The sequence below is a fragment of the Artemia sp. Qi Xiang Cuo genome, chromosome 10 (genome assembly GCF_049724085.1).
Source record: "Artemia sp. Qi Xiang Cuo chromosome 10, ASM4972408v1, whole genome shotgun sequence".
NCBI classification, from domain to species: Eukaryota; Metazoa; Arthropoda; class Branchiopoda; order Anostraca; family Artemiidae; genus Artemia; species Artemia sp. Qi Xiang Cuo.
The window spans coordinates 47266726-47285289 of NC_142803.1; the positions used below are offsets into that span (position 1 = coordinate 47266726).

Sequence of the window (18564 nt, forward strand, 5' to 3'; positions counted from 1 at the left end):
AGACAGATCATCGACTATACATCTTTCAAACAGCAAAAAATATTGAATTTTTTGATCCTCTTGGCCTATCGTATAAATTCTGTACGCCTTACCTCAGCAATTTTATTGAAAGCAATGGGAAAACTATTATTCAAAATCAACGTAGAGTACAGGATTTAACGACTAAGACATGTGGCTTTCATGCACTACTCTTTTTCATGTTCAGATGTCGTGACTATACCTAAAGGCACTTTCTCGACATCTACGTTGACTTACCTCGATTGAACGACTTTCTAGTGGAAAATATACTTACAAGCGTATTTAATACGGATTTTAGTGCCCTACGAATAAAATGTTCTAAAAATGTATGTGAAATTGTTTATTAATAAATGATAAAAATATATATACATGATAAAAACGACTTTTCTACTCTTTAGATTTCATCTTCTACTAGGTATAGGTATTTTTCGACAACAACTAATGCAGGTAGATTATCTGAATTCACAGTATACTGATCCTGATGTACTGCAATGTAAGGGTCAACTTTTCTACAGTAGAGTGTAACTTCACTCTTGTCATATCTCTTTGTATAGTCAATGATACTATTCTCATTCATTCTATGGAATCCACGTGTTTAAATTTACTTATTTGAAGTAATATCACAAACAGTGTCTTAAAGTGTCTAATCACGCTCCATCACAACCAAATAAAAATCATTGGACTTATAATCATAACATCCATTTTCTTCACAACGATGACGTAGAAACCATATTCTTTTGTTGCTCCAACAGTTGAATCGTTGACCCGCCTCCTCCTCCCAGAACAATCTAAAACCACGACGATACCAGTCTCGTAGCAATAAACTAAAATCACGGTTAGGATTCTTTCCAATCATACCAGGATATGTATTCTCCCACTGATTACATTTATCATATTGACAATTCGAGCATAGGTGCCCTCTAGGATGAGAGTCACACACCACTTCAAGACAGGAATTACAACCTTTAATTTGTACACCATATCCTCTATGCAATTTACACGGGTTGCATAATCTACACTTTTCATCATACTCATCAATCATTGTGCAATTCTCACATAATGACCAGCTGCCCAGTGTGTACATACATAGCGGGCATATATGGAACATTTTTTTATGTGTTGACACTCTCACTGCCACAATGAAACTGAGCTACCAACAACATCAAATTGTCTGAGATAGAGAGAGAGAGAGGAGTAAATCATCCTTGAGCGCCATCTTTCTCATGAAAAAAGGTCCTAAATTTCTAAACTAGTGTTTAAAAGCATATACACAATATCATTTTGCCGTGTCGTGATCAGTATATTAATAAATTGTGTAAATTCATTTGGAGCACGACGTAGAAGCTTCATGCAATAGTCTAATGACGGAGAATCACTTTTCATTATATCGACAAGCATTCCCTGAGAAAATATCTTCCTTTGAATAGACAGCTCTAGAAAATCGTCATCTAGAATCAAACGTTTTTCCATACGCACTAGATTCCCCATGATTCGCTCTTTCTCAAATCTATCCATTTTTTAGAGTCCTAACACTCTCACAACCAAATTCTTACTGACCAGACTTTTTTCTACTTTAAAAAATATACGCTAGTCTACTATAGAAAGAAAAATACCTTTGATTTTGTAACAATTTTATTGAACATAATTACAAAAGTAATATTCACTGATGCATTTTTTTCTCATCAATATATTTCGCTAGCTCATCTAATGCTGCCCGGAGTCTATTTATATGCAAAATATTCAGTTTCACAGCAAAGCATAATTGCTGCTCCAGCATAAATTTGCTTAATGATATCACGTATCTAGCATACATATCGCCCCATTCAAGGCATAGTCTACAGCCTCCGGTTATTTCCACAGCCACATTTGGTACTCGTATATCGTTGCTGCTGTTCCCGGCTCCATCATTAATCTCCAATAATGGAAATGTACCACTCATTTTCTCTACTAATATCCTCTCAAATAAACTTTTCTCTCTGAATTCAATTCTCTTACTAATATGAATTGTAATGAAAACCATTCCTTTTATTTGAATCCAATCACCAATCAAGTTATCGTATATTGAGCAATCTCCGCTGTCTCTGATTGGCACATAAAAAGGATGTTGCCTCAATAACCAGTCCGGTTGTATTATACAAACTTGACTATAGTTTCAAAACATGCTTGGCCACTTTGTAGGTAAAGGATTGGTCGCTTTTTACAATGTGTACGTCAAACGACACTGCATATTCTTGTGCATGCTATAGATAAGACAAATTACGCAAGCACGGTTCAAAAGTACCGTTCAAAAGTACTGTTCAAATATATAGATAGATTACTACTGCTTAGTAGATTCAGCTAAATGAGTGTACTGTGGTTTTGGAGAAAGAGGCTGTTACTGGATGATTAACAATGATAAATATATCCCTCGCTACACACCCTATGTATACATATGCCTAAATACATACCAACAGAGGGGGATTTATCCAATACTGGGCTAAAGGGCCTCCTCTCCGCGAAAAATTGAAATAAATTGGTCTGAAAACACCTCCTTTTCGTGTTCTTGAACCCACCGAGGTTGCGTCTATCCAATTTCCCACGTCTCCCATTCTTCAAGCTAACCCATCGCTACATACCTCGCTATATACCCTGTGTAGGTATATAGGGGAATTTATCCAACACTGGTCTAAAGAGCCTCCCATCCGCAAATAATTGAAATAAAGTGGCCTGAAAACTCGTCCTTTTCGCGCTCTTGACCTCACCCTGGTTGCATCTATTAAATTTAACACGTCTATCATTCTTCAAGCTAATCCCCATGGGCAATCTATTAATCTTCTAAATGAATCTTTATTTACGAAAAATTAAGCAAGAAAAACGGGTTTTAATTTTTATAAAGCAGTGAATACAAGCAGTGAATATTGATTCAAACACGCCTCCTCACAGATTTATATACTGTGAGGAGGCGTGTTTGAATCAATATAGACATTCGATTTTGTTTATACGCGAGAGAATGGAAGTGTTTATTTAATATATTTCCATTTATATACTGTGAGGAGGCGTTGTTTGAATCAATATAGAAATTCGATTTTGTTTATACGCCAGTGGATGGAAGTGTTTATTTAATATATTTCCATTTATATACTGTGAGGAGACGTGTGTGAATGAATATAGACACTCAATTTTGTTTATACGCCAGTGAATGGAAGTGTTTATTTAATATGTGAGTTATGTTTCCTACTTATTTATATTTTTTCTTTTGTTGTTGTTTTTTTTTCTTTATGTGTTTAGTATGTTTTATTTTGATGTAAGTTAAGTTTTTTAAAAAGAACATTTTCTGTTTAATTTTATTCTTTTCTTTTTTTTTCTGTTGAGAAAGGCTCCCAGACGTGGAACCAAAATATTTGGAGTATTTTTGTTTAATTAAGTTTTTATTTTTTTGTATTCAATGCTTTATAAAAATTAAAACCCGTTTTTTGCTTAATTTTTCGTAAATAGAAAAGCAGTGTGGTCTAAGAAATTATTTGAATCTTTATTTAATATTTATTTAATTATTTTATGAGTCTATGATATTTATCTTAAATCGGGTTTAAATAGTGAATGAATTAAATTTGCTAGCACTTGGAGAAAGGAGGAAATATTTAGGGAGGATAAAGGTAATGGACTGTCCTTACTCATACCCTTTGTGTGGAGAACATGGCGAGGATCTGCTTCACTTCATGGCCCTTTGTCCTGAATTACAGGATTTAAGCAAGGAATTATTTTCTGGTAATGTAGGGACAAGTGAGTGGTTGGTTTCAATAATGAAATCTAAAGATTATGGGACAATAAGAAAGATTACAAAATATATAAAACTGGGAATGACACATAGAGAGATTTTTTTAAAAGGGACGGGGGGGATGAGTACTAAAAATAATGTTGAAGGTGTGTAAGCTGTTTTTTTTTTTTTTTTTTGTAGCCATGACCCTTGGGGCTTTTGAGAGTTAAATATCTAAAATATCTAATATCAATTATGTGTACTATTGGGTTTATTTTGTTTTTGTAATTATTATATAATTTAATTGTTACTGCTATGTACTATGTGTTAGTCATTATGTGTGTTATTATAATGTGTTATAATTTTGTGTGCAAAAGTTTGTTTTTTTCTTTTTTGCCATGGCCCAAAGAGGCTTTCGTTTTGCAATAAAATATATATCTATCTATCTATCAATCCATCCCCACAGTTTCCTATTCTTCTTTAACAAGGGTTTTCTAGACTTTTTAAAGAAGAAAATAGTGATGTCCTTCTTTATACTCGGATTCTCATTAAGTCATCATTCGAATTTGTGTGCCCATTTTTAGGCTAGTTAAGCAGCATAAGTTTTAGAGGCTATGAACAAAATTTTTCCTTAAAAAAAAAAAAAATAAATGAAAATTAAACCATAAGCCTTGGAACAAACGGTATATATGTTTAGCAAGAAAATAATAATTACCAGTGCCAGCACCCAAACACCATCTCAAATTTTGCCCTCCATCAAAAACAAAGGTTAAGCCACTATTGGATCCAACAGCTAACCAGGCCGAAACAGCGATCGCCGTGGGGGCACCAATTCTTGAAAAACCCTGTAAAACAGTCAATAAACAAAGGAGATTTTAATGCTATTTTAAAGAGAGGATGAATAGTAACTGAAAAGACCTAGAAAATTTTTCTTATGGGCGTTTAACGGCTTTCCTTGCTTCCCGCCCATTTCACGCAAACCTTTCCGAAGGTTTGCAAGAACGATGGAAGTTGCTATCTAAGAGGGGCTAAAGTGGAGGGTTCCGCTAAAAAACGTATTTTCCCCCTAAAAAAACTCCTCAGAAGCGAGTGTGAAGCTAAGTTCTTACAAAAGACGGCAAATTTGCCCCCCCCCAGGATTGAAGGAAGCTTAAATTGCCATTAAATTGGTATCTATTTTTTGGTGGTCCTCTAGGCTTTTTTAAATTAATGAAAAATATTGTCTGAGTACAACACTTTTTAAGGTTCCACTGCTAATGAACCCTCATGCATCTGACCCCAGGTGCATCTGCACCATCCTGTAACTGAACCTGAGCACACTACTTTGGTCTGGTGGTCACCAGAAAAGAGGAGGCGTTGGCCTAGTGCTGAACAGTACAGCACGCAAGGCCCTCCTGTCATTCACACCAGTTACACCCAGGCTCTTGAGAGCGAGGCTCTATGGTAAACATGAAAAAAATAACCATAATCACCTGTTATGCCCCCACAAATGAAGCCCAGGAAGAAGATAAGGATGACTTTTATACCTTTTTAAACTCTGAGCTCTCGTCAGTACCTCCCCATGACTACCTTGTTTACCCAGCAGATATGAATGCTAGCATTGCAAAAGAGTCTGGCCTGTGGGATTTTGCTGTTGGACCCATAACAGTAAATAGCCTAAATAAAAATGGAGAGAGAATGCTAAATTACTATCTCGCCCAAAACCTTAACATTACAAAAACATGGTTTCAGAGAGCAAATATAGCCAAATACGACTTGTATAGCAATGATGGATCAACGAATAAGATGCTCGAGTAGATTATCGTATGCCGGCGACGGCTGTCTTCTGTGCAGAATTGTCACACCTACCGAGGCACCGAATTTGGGAACACCGACCATCGTCTTGTTGCAGCCAAAATCAGGCATCGCCTAAAAGCTACAAAAGCCAGCCAGATACCTCGGAAAATTCATACCTACCGTATCCAGCAAGACCCCGCTTTGGCTAAGCAGTATCAGGTCGAAATATCTAACATATTTGAGGTTCTTATGCAATGCGATGATAGTGAAGGTGTGTGGATGGTCATCAAATAGAATGCTCTTGCAGCTGCAACTAGGGTTGCTGGAATGAAACAGCGTAAGAACAAAGACTTGATCAGCAACGAGTCCTTCACCATTATTGATCGCAGACGGGAAGCCCGCCTTCGCGGGGACATGACAGCGTATAGGCATAAATAAGGAGCGTAACATCATGCTGCACAAAGACCGTAAGACCTTTATTGACAAAAAAGCACGCGAGCTCCAAGAGGCCGTCAAAAAAAGGACATCGGAGCCACATATAAGATCCTCCGTGAGCTCTCAGGTCAATACACTCAAACTACATCGTACCTCCATAACGCCAGTGGCGAGAATATTTACAACCAATCACAGTGCCTTCGCCAGTGGGAGCAACACTTCGAGAAACTACTAAACTCAGTCCCACCTGACCAAATTGACGACCAGATTACTGCTGCGGCTGAGCATGCTACACCTGTCCCCGATAGCACTGAATTTACAGCGGAAAAAATTAAAGCAGTAGCAGGAAAGCTGAGGAACAACAAAACGCCGGGAATATGTGGCCTAACGTCAGAACTCTTTAAAATGGCGATCTATCCATGACCCTCTGGCTACAAATGCTGTTTAATACTGTGTGGCGCTCTGAAATGATACCATCAGACTGGAAGACAGGCTTATTTGTGCCAGTCTACAAGAGGAAAGGAAGTAAAGCAGAATGTAATAACTATCGTGGTATAACTCTGCTGTCGGTACACGGCCAATTCTTCACCATGTTGCTCCTCAAGCGCGCAAAAAAGTACCACCATCCCCTTCGTTGCCAGCAGCAAGCTGGATTCATGCAGGGTAGGTCCACTACTAAGCAAATCCATACAATTAGACAGCTGATAGAGAAAACTCTAGAATATAAAAGGAAGGCATACATCGCCATCGTCAATTTTCGATCTGCTTTCGACACTGTCGACAGACAGTCACTGTGGTTGATCCTTCCATCTGCTGGTGTACCTAAGAAAACTGTCAATCTGTTCAAAGAACTATACAATATGGCATACCGGAACTGCTGTTCTTGTAAATGGCCAGCTCTCATCACATTTTCAAATTAGAAATGGTGTTCGGCAAGGCTGCGCTGCTGCTCCCGAACTCTTCAACAGTGTCATGGACCATGTTTTCAACAAAACACTGCTGGCGCATCCGTTTGGCATCGATTTTGCTGAGTTCTGGTAGATGTCGACTTTGCTGACAATGTTGCATTGGTATGCAAAAATCTCACTGACATCAAAACTGCACTGGAAACGCTTGCATCTGTTGCAGGAAAACTTGGTTTAAATGTAAACTGGACCAAGACCAAAATATTACCTGTGGACAAGACACCATGCAGCCCCCTGACAACTATAGAAGTATGTGGTCAAGATGTTGAGATAGTCAAACAGTTCACCTACCTTGATTCAATTGTTTGCTCATGCGGAAATCTAGATGCAGAGATATCAGCAAGGGTGGCAAAGGCGGACGCCGTTTTCGGCCGCTTACTGAGAACAATATTCTACAAACCCCAGATCAGCCGTCTCACGAAAACTCGTATTTATTCTGCCTCGGTAGCAAGTGTCGTGTTGTACTCGTCAGAGACTTGGCCTTTAACGCAGTCGCAGATCATGAAGGAAGATGCTGTCCAGAAAAAACACCTCCACAAAATTGAACACGTTAGGTGGCTCGACAGGGTACGGGACATGGATATCCTCTTGTCCTTTAAATTACCACCCCTGTCCGAATAGCTTGAGTCCCGCTCGCTGCGTTGGTACAGTCATTTACTTCGCCTACCCACTGAAACACCCGCCCGAGTTATATTTGACTTCGATCCAACTGCAAACGGCTGGAAGCGCCCTAGAGGTAGACCAAGTATGAGATGGGCGGATATCACCCACGATCAATTCATGGCGTGGGGCATTGACCCCAGTGAAGCTCCTACCCTGACACAAAACAGGCCACTCTGGAGACAACTAACGGCGCTGACGTCTGGTTCCCTCTACGCTGGCAACGCTGCCGAGCAAGAGCTTTAAGTAAGTAAGTAAGTAAGTAATGCTGATTCAGGAATGATAGCTATTATTTAAATTAATAGTAAAAGTTTATTTCGGAAAAAAAATCTGGGAACTTGTAAAAACAGCCGAAAACTTTGATAGGTCTTTCTGTTTCTGCTTTATTTCTCCAGCATTGATAGGGCACTAGAATATCGTAGAGAGTTGTTTAGTATTATTTGAAATGTAATATCCACATTTACACGCTTTTTGCAATTTCCTCATGGCAACATCATCCTAAAATACCTTATGGCACCAAAATTCAATTTTAGCGTTATTTCTGAAGTGTAAAGGCATGACACCATAAAAGCTCTACCACTGAAATTTCCATGATCGAAAATCTTCCTACTAGTGTTAAAAACCCCCTTTTGAAAACCTACCTACCCAGTCACCTACCTACCCTATGAAAGCCATAAATAAAGTTTAAAAAAAACTACCAAGTGGAAAAAATTCATCCGAATACAAAGCTGATTCGTTAATGATAGAAACTATTTATTTTCATCTTAACACTAAACCAAACAAAAGCTTGAAAGTTACGAAAAAGTGCTTGATACCCCAACGTGTCTTCTTTTTCTTTCTTTTTATCCCAAGCACTAGCCAGTCACTGGAACATCGAGGGGCACTGAAATGGATAACATTCTGAGGCTTACGGAAATAGTGTTTTATTTCCCCCACCCAAAAAAAAGAAAGAAAAACAGCATCAAAAATGTGATTTATGTATTTTTATTACGTTTTTACGTGTCAGAGAAGTATTTCGGGGAGAGTTGGGTTCAAGCCCCCTAACTCTTCCCCTGATTACGGCCTTGATTAAAGTACACTTATCTTACAGTTGTTTTTTTTAACTGGTGACTGGTTTGATGTTACATAGCATACTTCACCGAAATTTCTTTACTAAAAGATTATTGGCTCACAATTCAAATCTGCTTACAAGTATATAATCACCCCCGGCATAATATTCTTTTAGATTTTTTTTTTCCAGCAGAAATTTTTTACCCTGTAAAACTTTGGTTTCCAATACCTTTCAACTTTTTCTTCAAATTCTTTCTGACTTTTCTGTATCCCTAGACTAGAGACTATATCCTATTAAACTTAACTCCGACCAGATTAAATGTTATTTCTAGTATTAACCAAATCCAACAACGCTAAATACTGACATTAAAAAAAAAATAATTATAATATTTGAGTAAGTACGGGGAAAGAAATCAAAATCTGGTCATTTAATTGAGACTGTATAAAGTCCTAATTGATTGGAGACATGGAGTAATTATTAACATTGCCATATACGAAATATAAGCGTAAGCCAAAAGAGAAGAGTTTTCACTGGTTGCCAGTGACAAAAATTAATTGCAATCGCGGCTCTGCCGGGTATTTGTCTTTGGTCCAAATTAGTTCAGCTTGCCCAAATGGGTAATATAAGTTAGAAACTCCAAACGGAGCGAGAAGCATATTTTTAGCTTCTAATATGTACAAGTTCAAACTTCTTCTTAGGCCTTTGGGTTGAGTTCAGTGAAACAAGGCTTGATTTAAATATTGATGAGTTACATAAGGGTTAAGCCAAAAGAGGGTTGGTTTAAACAAGGGTACAGTGGAACGAGGGTTTAGTTAAATGGAGTTGAGATGTACAGGGGCTCAATTAAACAAAGGTTAAGCTAAATGGGGCTGACTTGCACGTGGACTAAGCTGCATGGGGCCCAGTTAAACGGGGGTTCATTTGCACGAGGGTTAATTCAAATAGAGTTGAGCTGCACAGGGGTTTAGTTGCACGAGGGTTCAGTTAAACAGGGGTTCAGTTGCAAGAGGATTCAGTTGAATGGGGTGTGTTAAACAGAAGTTAAGTTAATATGGTTCAGTTACACCCATACCCCTTTTGCAACGCTATCATGCTTTTTTGTGCTCTTTAAAAGCATTTGAATGTGACGCCATTCACATCATTTTTTTTCAATAAAGGCTCTAAAGTAAAGTCTGCTGATGGGTGCACTTCCTGCCTATGAATTACCAAAATATTTTCATGTCCCGTCAGTGGGGCATATGCCCCACGTTGGGAACCATGGGTTTAGAGTATAGAGTTCAGCAGGAAACGTCTGCTTATGCTTAGACTTGGCTACCCATATTTTAAGACGCTAACCATAGTTGTTAGCCACCCTATCAACTCCCCCCAGTTACCCCCTTGCCCAACTAGGACAGTAACCCTCCCGTAGTTCCTTACCTCGCAGTGGGTCCAACGTGATTACTTCACAACACCTGGTGGTCAAAAACTCTTCCACTTTACAACATACGGAGGCCATAACCAACTCACTTCACCACAGCACCTCCCTCCCCCTTTCTCTCTCCACCCCCTCCAAAAATTTGGAAACTACTGTACTTGGAAAAGAGCCTTTTCGTAAGCTAGATAAGACGTGAACAAGATCCAAATTCATATAATTATGTCTTTCCTAAATTCGCTCCAACCAAGATACAGCAAAACATTCAGCAAAGTTTTGTTTTGTAATAAGCATTTGCGCAGCACAAGAAATGTTTTAATACTGTTATCTTCCAGTGATTTAAAATGCAACATCTCAAAACCTGAAGCACAATCAGTGAAATCTTGGCTCATCTACGATAAAATACCATAAAAAATAACTAAAATAGCTCTGCATTTATTTGTTATGCAAGTCTTTACTTTTTTTAGTTTTGGTAGCAAGCGGGTCATTAAACATAAAAGTGTTTTGGTAAAAACAAATAGAACTTACTGAAGTTAGATGTGAGGTTATGTTTTTCAGTATGACATGTCTTAGTACAGAGCCCTTTTTCTTCAATCTACGTAAGGAAGAGGCGCTATTCGGCAATGAAGCTTGACTGACAGCACTGCCACTTGTGCGGGATGTTATAGACATGGCATCAGACACGTCAATAAATGGGTTGTCCTGCTGAAAACACATAACGTTATTCACGTCTCAAAAATCAAAGCAACGATCCAAAATAAGACTCTTCATATTATTCTTTTTTCAACATAAGCAATAAAAACAAGCAAAAAAAGGAATACAAAAAATAAGTAGAAGTAAGACAATAAAATATGAAGTTAAGAAAAGACGGTTACACAAAGCAATGGAATAATACTATATCAAAATTTACGTTTGGTGCTGAAATTTTTATGAATGGTTAAAGTGGTTTTGACCTATATTGAGCCATTTTCGACGGAGGATACCCAATCAATATAGCCTTGCTGAGACATTCACATTATCGTTAAATTGGTCTCAGCTTTGTTGCTCTACTAAATAGCGTGCAAGTAGTTAAAAGAATACTCGCAATATTTTCACAGCTTCCTAAGCTCATTAATAGGATATCAAACAGATTTTTTGTTCTTCTTCTTCAAACACTATTAACCCGTGGGAGTAGCTACCCTTCTGGTGTTTCACTTGATTAGCTGATGTTCCATGACTGCCGTATATTCCTGATCAGTCAATACATGTTTCTCTGCTTCTCCTGGTAGAGCCAAGGAAGTTATTGACTGACAATCTGAAACTATATTAGTATTCTTTAGATTTTCTATTAGGAGATTTGAGCTTTGTTGATTTGCCTTGAACTCAAACACGAGATGTTGCAAATTTTCTTCGGTAGTGTGACATACCGGACATCTAGATGAAGGATGAAGCCGATACCTAGATGAAAATTTTGAGTGACCTTTCAATAATTGCAAAGTAATTGCGATTAAGGTTGTAGTTGAGCTTAAGCAGCTCCGAAAAGCTTCCCGTCAGACGTTTCAACGTAGCCACCCTGCCGTATTCACTGAGGATTACTTTCAAAGATCTGGTGTCACTCCTTACCTACATTCTCTTGTTTGTTCATTAAGTAAAAGATTCAATGACGAGAACAGGCTACTGCTTGTAGCAAGGCATTTTACAGATTAGACAATTTGAGGATAGACGCATTTGTTTCAATTATCATAGGCAGCGAAATAGCGCTGCCTAAGTAAAGAACGATGTTGGCACAATGTATTTTTTTTTCTCTTTGGACCAGGGCACTTCGTGTCAAAGGAGTTGTCGTAGAAACGTCAAAAAGAGCTTATTCGATTGGAAATTGAATAGGCTAGAGCCCTTTTTAACAGTCGAAAATGAATGGAGGGCAACTAACCCCCCTCTCACGCCCACCATTTGCCCAAACACATCCAATCAAAATTTTCAGATAGCCAATTTGTTCAACATAGTTGAAAGGTCTGGAAATTATGTTTTTGAGGATGACAAACCTCTCTCCATAACCCTCAGGACAAGGGTCGCAAGCTATGCCTTTGGGGCATTTAACGTTTTTATAGAAATTTCTGTCATAGAAGCTTCAAAAAGGACTTATTCGATTGGAAATTGAAATGGCTAGTGCCCTTTTCAATAGTCGAAAGTAATTGGAGGGCAACTAACCCCCCTCTCACGCCCACCATTTCCCCAAACACATACAATCAAAATATTGAGATAGCCATTTTTTTCAACTTAGTTGAAAGTTCTGGAAATTGTGTCTTTGACGATGACAACCCTCCCATACAACCCTCTGGACAAGGTGTTTCAGTTACGCCCTGGGGGCATATGAAGTTTTTATAGAAGGAGTTGTCGTAGAAACTTCAGAAAGGGCCCATTCAATTGGAAATTGAAAAGGCTAGAGCCCTTTTTAATATTCGAAGGTGATTGAAGAACAACTAACTCACGTCCTCACGTCCACCCTTTCCCCAAACACATCCAATCAAAATTTTCAGAGAGCCATTTGTTCAACGTAGTTGTAAGGTCTGGAAATTATGTCTTTGAGGATGACAACCCTCCCTCCCATAACGCTCAAGACAAGGGTCGCAAGTTATGCCTTCGGGGCATTTAACGTTTTTATAGAAATTTTTGTCGTAGAAGCTTCAAAAAGGGCTTATTTGGTTGGAAATTGAGAGCACTAGTGCCTTTTTTATTAGTCGAGAGTGATCAGAGGGCAGATATACCCCTCAGCGCCTATCAATTCCTCAAACACTTGGAATTGAAATTTCGATGGAGCCATTTTGTTAAGCCTATCAGAAAGGTCTGAAAATTATGTCTCTGAGGATAAAAAATCCCCCAGCTCTCAGGACAAGAGATTTAAGTTGTTCCCGGGGGACATATAGGGTTTTTATAGAAAGTGTGGTCATACAAACTTCAAAAGGGGCTTGCTGGATTGGTAATCAGATGCTCTAGTGCTCTTTTTAAGAGTCAAAGTGACCAGAGGGCAGCTACCCTCTCCTCCCTACACACACGTCATATTGTCCCGAAGTGCGTCTAATAGAAATTTTGAGAAAGCCATTCTTTTCAAAATAGTCTAAATATCATATAACAAGGCTTTTGAGGTTGAAACATAGGGTTCTAAACCCTATGATTTCGAAGAGCCAGAATATAATTTCTACTATACTGAAAAAAAATTATTTTAAATGTTTTCACTTTTATAACTTTAAGAAAACAAAAATTAATCAAGATTTTAAGGAATAAATATCAGTATATGTTTGTTAAACTGACAATGCACACTTATTTCAGTGAATTCATTTGAATTTTTTTCGGTAAAGTACAAATTGTATTCTGGCTTTTCGAAAGCATCGGGGTTACAATCGTACTCAGATTAATTTCTGCTTGTTTTGAGTTTGACTTCTTTTAATTTCTGTTTTTTTTGGGGGGGATTCATTTATTTATTGATACTTATTTGTGATGGTTGTATGCTTGATAGATTATTTGATTCTATTTTTGTTCATTTTTGGTTTAATGGAGTTCTTTAATTTTTTTTTGAAAAACTTATTTTGTGCAAAAAGTTTTTTTGATTAATCGGAAAAAGGAGCATTATTTGGTCTGACAAGTATATTCGAGGACTGTTAAAAAAAACATTCTAAAAGCTATTTGCTATTCCTTCATTTGTCCATATTTTCCTTACTGTATTTATGTCTGGGCTTCTACCTTTTCATCTGTTCTTAATCTTCTTTAAATATTTCAAAATAAATCAATGAGGATACCTTTGAAAATTGATTATAGTCTGACAGGTAAACATCTTCATGGGACCAGCGGCATTTGTAGCATTCGTGTCATTTTTTGTGTTTCAGATTTTATCATACTTGGCAAAAAATATGGAACTCAATTTCAGCTGAGCCCTTGGTCCAAGGTCCACACGACCGGAGGTTCCTAAAAAAATATTTGAAAGTCCAATCTATAGGGGAGTAGTTCTGCGCTCGTGTTTTTATTTTATGTTTCTTTTTTTATGTCTTTTTGTGTCAGATGAGTAAGTCTTAGGCGGCTTTTGGTTCTGTTTTTGTACTATTTGCAGTGCTGAAGTATACCAGGTATGCATGCGCGGTCTGTCAAGCTTGTATGTATGTATTTGTGTTTAAATAAAAACGATCTATTCTATTGGCTCCTCCTGCCACTTCTTTTTCGACTTCTGTAAACATAGGCCAAATTCCTCTAGTGCTATTGACAGCCACCTGTCTACTTACTTACATGTACTTGTGGCGGAAGGATTTTCAGTAGGATGTTTATTCTTTGGAGCAAGATTTTCGGAATCCAAGGCAGGATTTTTCAGTACCTTAAAGGAGCCAAAACCATGTCTCCAGAATTGAACAGGAGAGATGGATTGACATGACTTGCACATATCTTAGTAAACCGAAATTGGATGGCAGATACATTTTCAAGCAACTATGAGAAGAAAATGAGACAAATCAGAGCGTGCTGAGTGCCGGGGTCTGGGCGGAGCCCGAGCTTCTGGTACTATACGTATTTATGTGTCTAAGACTTAATACTAAAAATTTGGCTTACCCAAGATTCTGCTTTACTATTTAAAAGACTGTCCAAGTCTTGGTCCAACAAACATTCCAAGGAGAGATTTGAAAGATCATCTTCATTTGAAATTGAACCACTTTCAAATATCTGAAACAAGTAATAATCATAGTATTTTAATTTTTTATTCGGATTATTAGTTAGATAAACACAAAGAACATTTTTGGGAGAGGGTGGCGGCGTTTCTATGCCTGCTTTTTGTGAAGGTCTTTTAGACTAATATTGAGGGATACTCCCTTTTTATACCTATATAACACTCATTCAAGCAGAATCAAAGTTTCCACAGTCTTTCTACATTTGAAACCTGTGTCTATAGAATTATGAAACTCAATGAATCACTTCCAGAATTTTTGATAAGTGTGGACAATGCAAAGTTGACTGCACAAACACAAAATGCTATTAGCTTTTTTTGAAAATTAATAAAAAAAAACTTACCGAAAAACAAGTTTTTCAAAGAAAAGTAAAGGCCATTTTAAACTTAAGATCAGCAGATACAAATATCTGTTAAAATTCAAACTCAAAACGACCAGAAATTAAATAAACAATCAATGCAAATAAGCATACAATAGATACTAATGTAAATGAATAAATAAAACTTAAAACGAGTGAAACTTAAATTGAATATGCAAATCAAGAAACAAACAAAAATCACTACAAACAAGAGTTTGGGTATGGCCTCCTTTTCTCACTGTAAAAGTCTAAAACCTACTGAATTTTAACATGTATTTGTATCTGCTGATCTTAAGTTTAAAATGGCCGTTATTTTTCTTTGAAAAACTTCTTTTTCGGAGTTTTTTTTTTAATTAATTTTTGTTCGTTTTTGATTGCAAAAATATTCAAGTTTTAAAAAATTCCTTATTTCAAAATCAAAATTTTTCAAAATCATATGTTCATCAAAGTATCAAAAATAGTATCAAAATAACAATATCAAAGTAAAAAAAGGGTTTGTGTCAACCTCGGAGTTTTTATTATCTGATGTTTGAACTATTTTAAGAAAATCGCTATCTCAGAATATTTATCTGAGGGGGGGGGGGGCTAATTACCCTTCGATCTCTTTTGATTCTTTAAAAGTGAACTAGAACTGTCCATTTTCAATTAAATGAAGCCTCTTTGAATTTTATACGAGCATCCCTTCTATAAGAACCCCCCAAGGCATAACTTACAATGCCTGTACCCGGGCCCTGGGGGGTTATGTCGACCCTGGAGTTTTAATACCTGATGTTTGAACTATTTATAACTGAACAGTTGCCACAAAATTTTTATCTAATGGGTTTGGGGAAGAAAAAGGCATGGAGGGGGGGGGGGCTACTTGCCCTCTGATCTCTTTTGACTCTGAGAAAGTGAAATAGAACTTTTAATTTCCAATCAAATGAATCCTCTCTGAAGTTTATAACAGCATCCCTTTCGTAAGAGTCATATACCGCCCCGGACATAGCTTACAACGCCTACCCAAGGCCCTGAAGGATTGTGTCGACTCCGTAGTTTTCGTTATATGATCTTTGAACCATTTCGAAAAAATGGTTCTCTTAAAGTTCTTGTCGGATGAATTTGAGGAAAATTCGGCGTGGAGGGGGTGGAGCTGGTTGCCCTCCGATCTCTTTTGACTCTTAAAAAGTGAACTAGAACTTTCCATTTCCAATCAAATGAGCCCTCTCCAAAGTTTATACGAGCCACTTTCATAAGAACCATATATGCCCCCAGAGCATTACTTACAACGCCTGCCCCCGGGACCTGGGGGGTTGTGTCAACACAGGAGATTTTCTTATCTGATCTTGGAACTATTTTTAACAAAATGTCTATCTCAAAATTTTTATCGGATGGGTTTGGGGAAAAAGGGTGTGTGGGGGGGGGGCTAGTTGCATTCGGATATCTTTTGACTCTTAAAAAGTAAACTTATAAGTCAAATGAGCCCTCTCTGAAGTTTATACGAGCATCCCTTTCATAAGAGCCATACACGCTTCCAGAACAACACTTACAACGCCAACCCCCAGGGCACTAGGGAGTTGTGTCGGCACCGGAGTTTTTGTTAGCTACTTTTTGAACTATTTTTTAAGAAATGGCTATCTCAAAATTTGTAGCGGATGGTTTTGGGCAAAAAAGGGCGTGGGGCGGGGCTAGTTGCCTTCCGATCTCTTGACTCTTAAAAAATGAATTAAAACTTTCAATTTTCAATCAAATGAGCCTCTATGAAGTTTATACAAGCATCCCTTTCATAAGAACCATGAATGTCCCCAGGGCATAACTTAGATCGCATGCCCCCAGGCCCTGGAGGGTTGTATTGACACCGGAGTTTTTCTTATCCGACCTTCGAACTATTTTCAACAAAATGGCTATCTCAAATTTTTTATCGGATGCATTTGGATAAAAAAGGCGTGGAGGGGGGGTGGTTCCCCTCTGATGAATTTTCACTTTTAAAAAGGGCACTAGAACTCTCGATTTCCAATCAAATGAGCCCCCTCCGTAGTTTATGCGACGACCCCTTCCATATAAAGTGCCTCTGGGGAAAAAATAAATAAAACATTTGAGCCGTATGGCCTTTACTATGCTCTGATCTGGTATGAAAGGTAAACTGTATAACCAACATAGACTATGAATTTTTTTTTTTTTTGTGTTCATCTTATCTTTATTATCATATCACATGAAAACATGATTGGATAGCCATACAAAACAAATTGTCCCTTAAATAAAGCAGTTTGGAGCCAACACACGCTGATGAACAAATCCTAAAACTGTATCTACTACAACCATTAACAACCCCCTTTATTTTACTGATTATGGCTGGCATGGATAGCCAAGGCCCAGGGTGTTTTTTCACTGTTGAAAATTTTTAGAAGAATAGGGAGATAAGTCTGCAAACCAAGATTAGAATTTTGGAACCTACAGTGATGACAGTGGTTAAGCTTCAAGAATAGTTAGGAAACATGTGTGCTCCAAAAGACATAGGAGAATTTGTTTGATATTTGCCACGGTAAATGTCTACAGGTTCTTTTTGCTACCCATCTGACTGGACAATGGCAAATTTCAAACAGGAAGCTCTATGAAGAATATGGTTCTATCCCACTTTCTAGGGCTATAATGAGAGAAAGGTTGAGATAGCTAGGACATAATATGCCGATGAAGGATGACCAATTGCCAAAGATCACCCTTTTCAGCCAACCATTTAGGGTTAAATAAGATAAAGGTCATCCCCAAATAGGGTGGAAGGAGGCAGTAAGGAAGAATTTAAGGGCAATTAGAACTTGTTGGGAAGGAAGGGTTTTGATATATTACAGAATGGAATCATAATGAATTTCAAAACAATTTTTGCAATAAGAGAAGATCTATCGCCACACAGCATTACAGTGTTGTAATGCAGCATTACAATGTTTCGAGCATTAAAAGGAGGGAAAGTAAAAGATTTAAAAACTTCCCATGAGATGTAGGTCTATTTCTGACTTGAGACTAATTTTATTAAAATCCTTTTGATAAAAATGGGAATTCTGTTGATTTTTCTTCTTTTTTTTGTAGCACAAATCCAGGTGCTAAAAAGGACGGCTTTCTTTATCATATAGGCTTGTTAAGGCTCTTTACTTTTTCCTCCACAAGCAAAGCTCATAGTAAAAAAGTATTCATTTACATGAGGCTTAGACATAGTTGTAGTTGCGCCTAGGTTCTATGGATCTTCTTTCATGCATTCTCCTGATTGGATCCATGTAAAACAAGGATTTTTTGGCTAAAGTGTAGTTATAGACCCAGGATTTTCAGTAAAATAGGAGGGCTTAGCCAGAAGAAAAACCTTGCCTCAAGCACTTCAAAGTGCAGGGAAGGCCAATACTACTTCTTCTCAGGGTTGCCACCTGGTGAAAAAATCACTAGATTTTAGTAGTTTTTTTGGTTGATTTAGTGATTTTCTTCAATAATCTAGTGATTTATGTTCTGAATTAGT

At 37.6% G+C, this 18564-nt stretch overlaps 1 protein-coding gene across 4 annotated transcripts in view; it reads right to left on the bottom strand.

Annotated features, from left to right (window-relative positions):
• Vps8 (vacuolar protein sorting 8) overlaps window positions 1–18564 on the bottom strand; it is a 286757-nt gene that overhangs the window by 250658 nt on the left and 17535 nt on the right. For 3 of the 4 annotated variants that reach the window (XM_089095470.1, XM_089095468.1, XM_089095471.1), the window contains exons 2-4: window positions 14619–14729; window positions 10578–10754; window positions 4467–4596 (exon numbers count right to left, since the gene is read on the bottom strand). In XM_089095470.1, coding sequence (XP_088951596.1) covers window positions 4467–4596; window positions 10578–10754; window positions 14619–14729 — 418 coding nt within the window. The remainder of the gene's footprint in view (window positions 1–4466; window positions 4597–10577; window positions 10755–14618; window positions 14730–18564) is intronic. The other variant, XM_089095469.1, reaches the window with a different exon arrangement.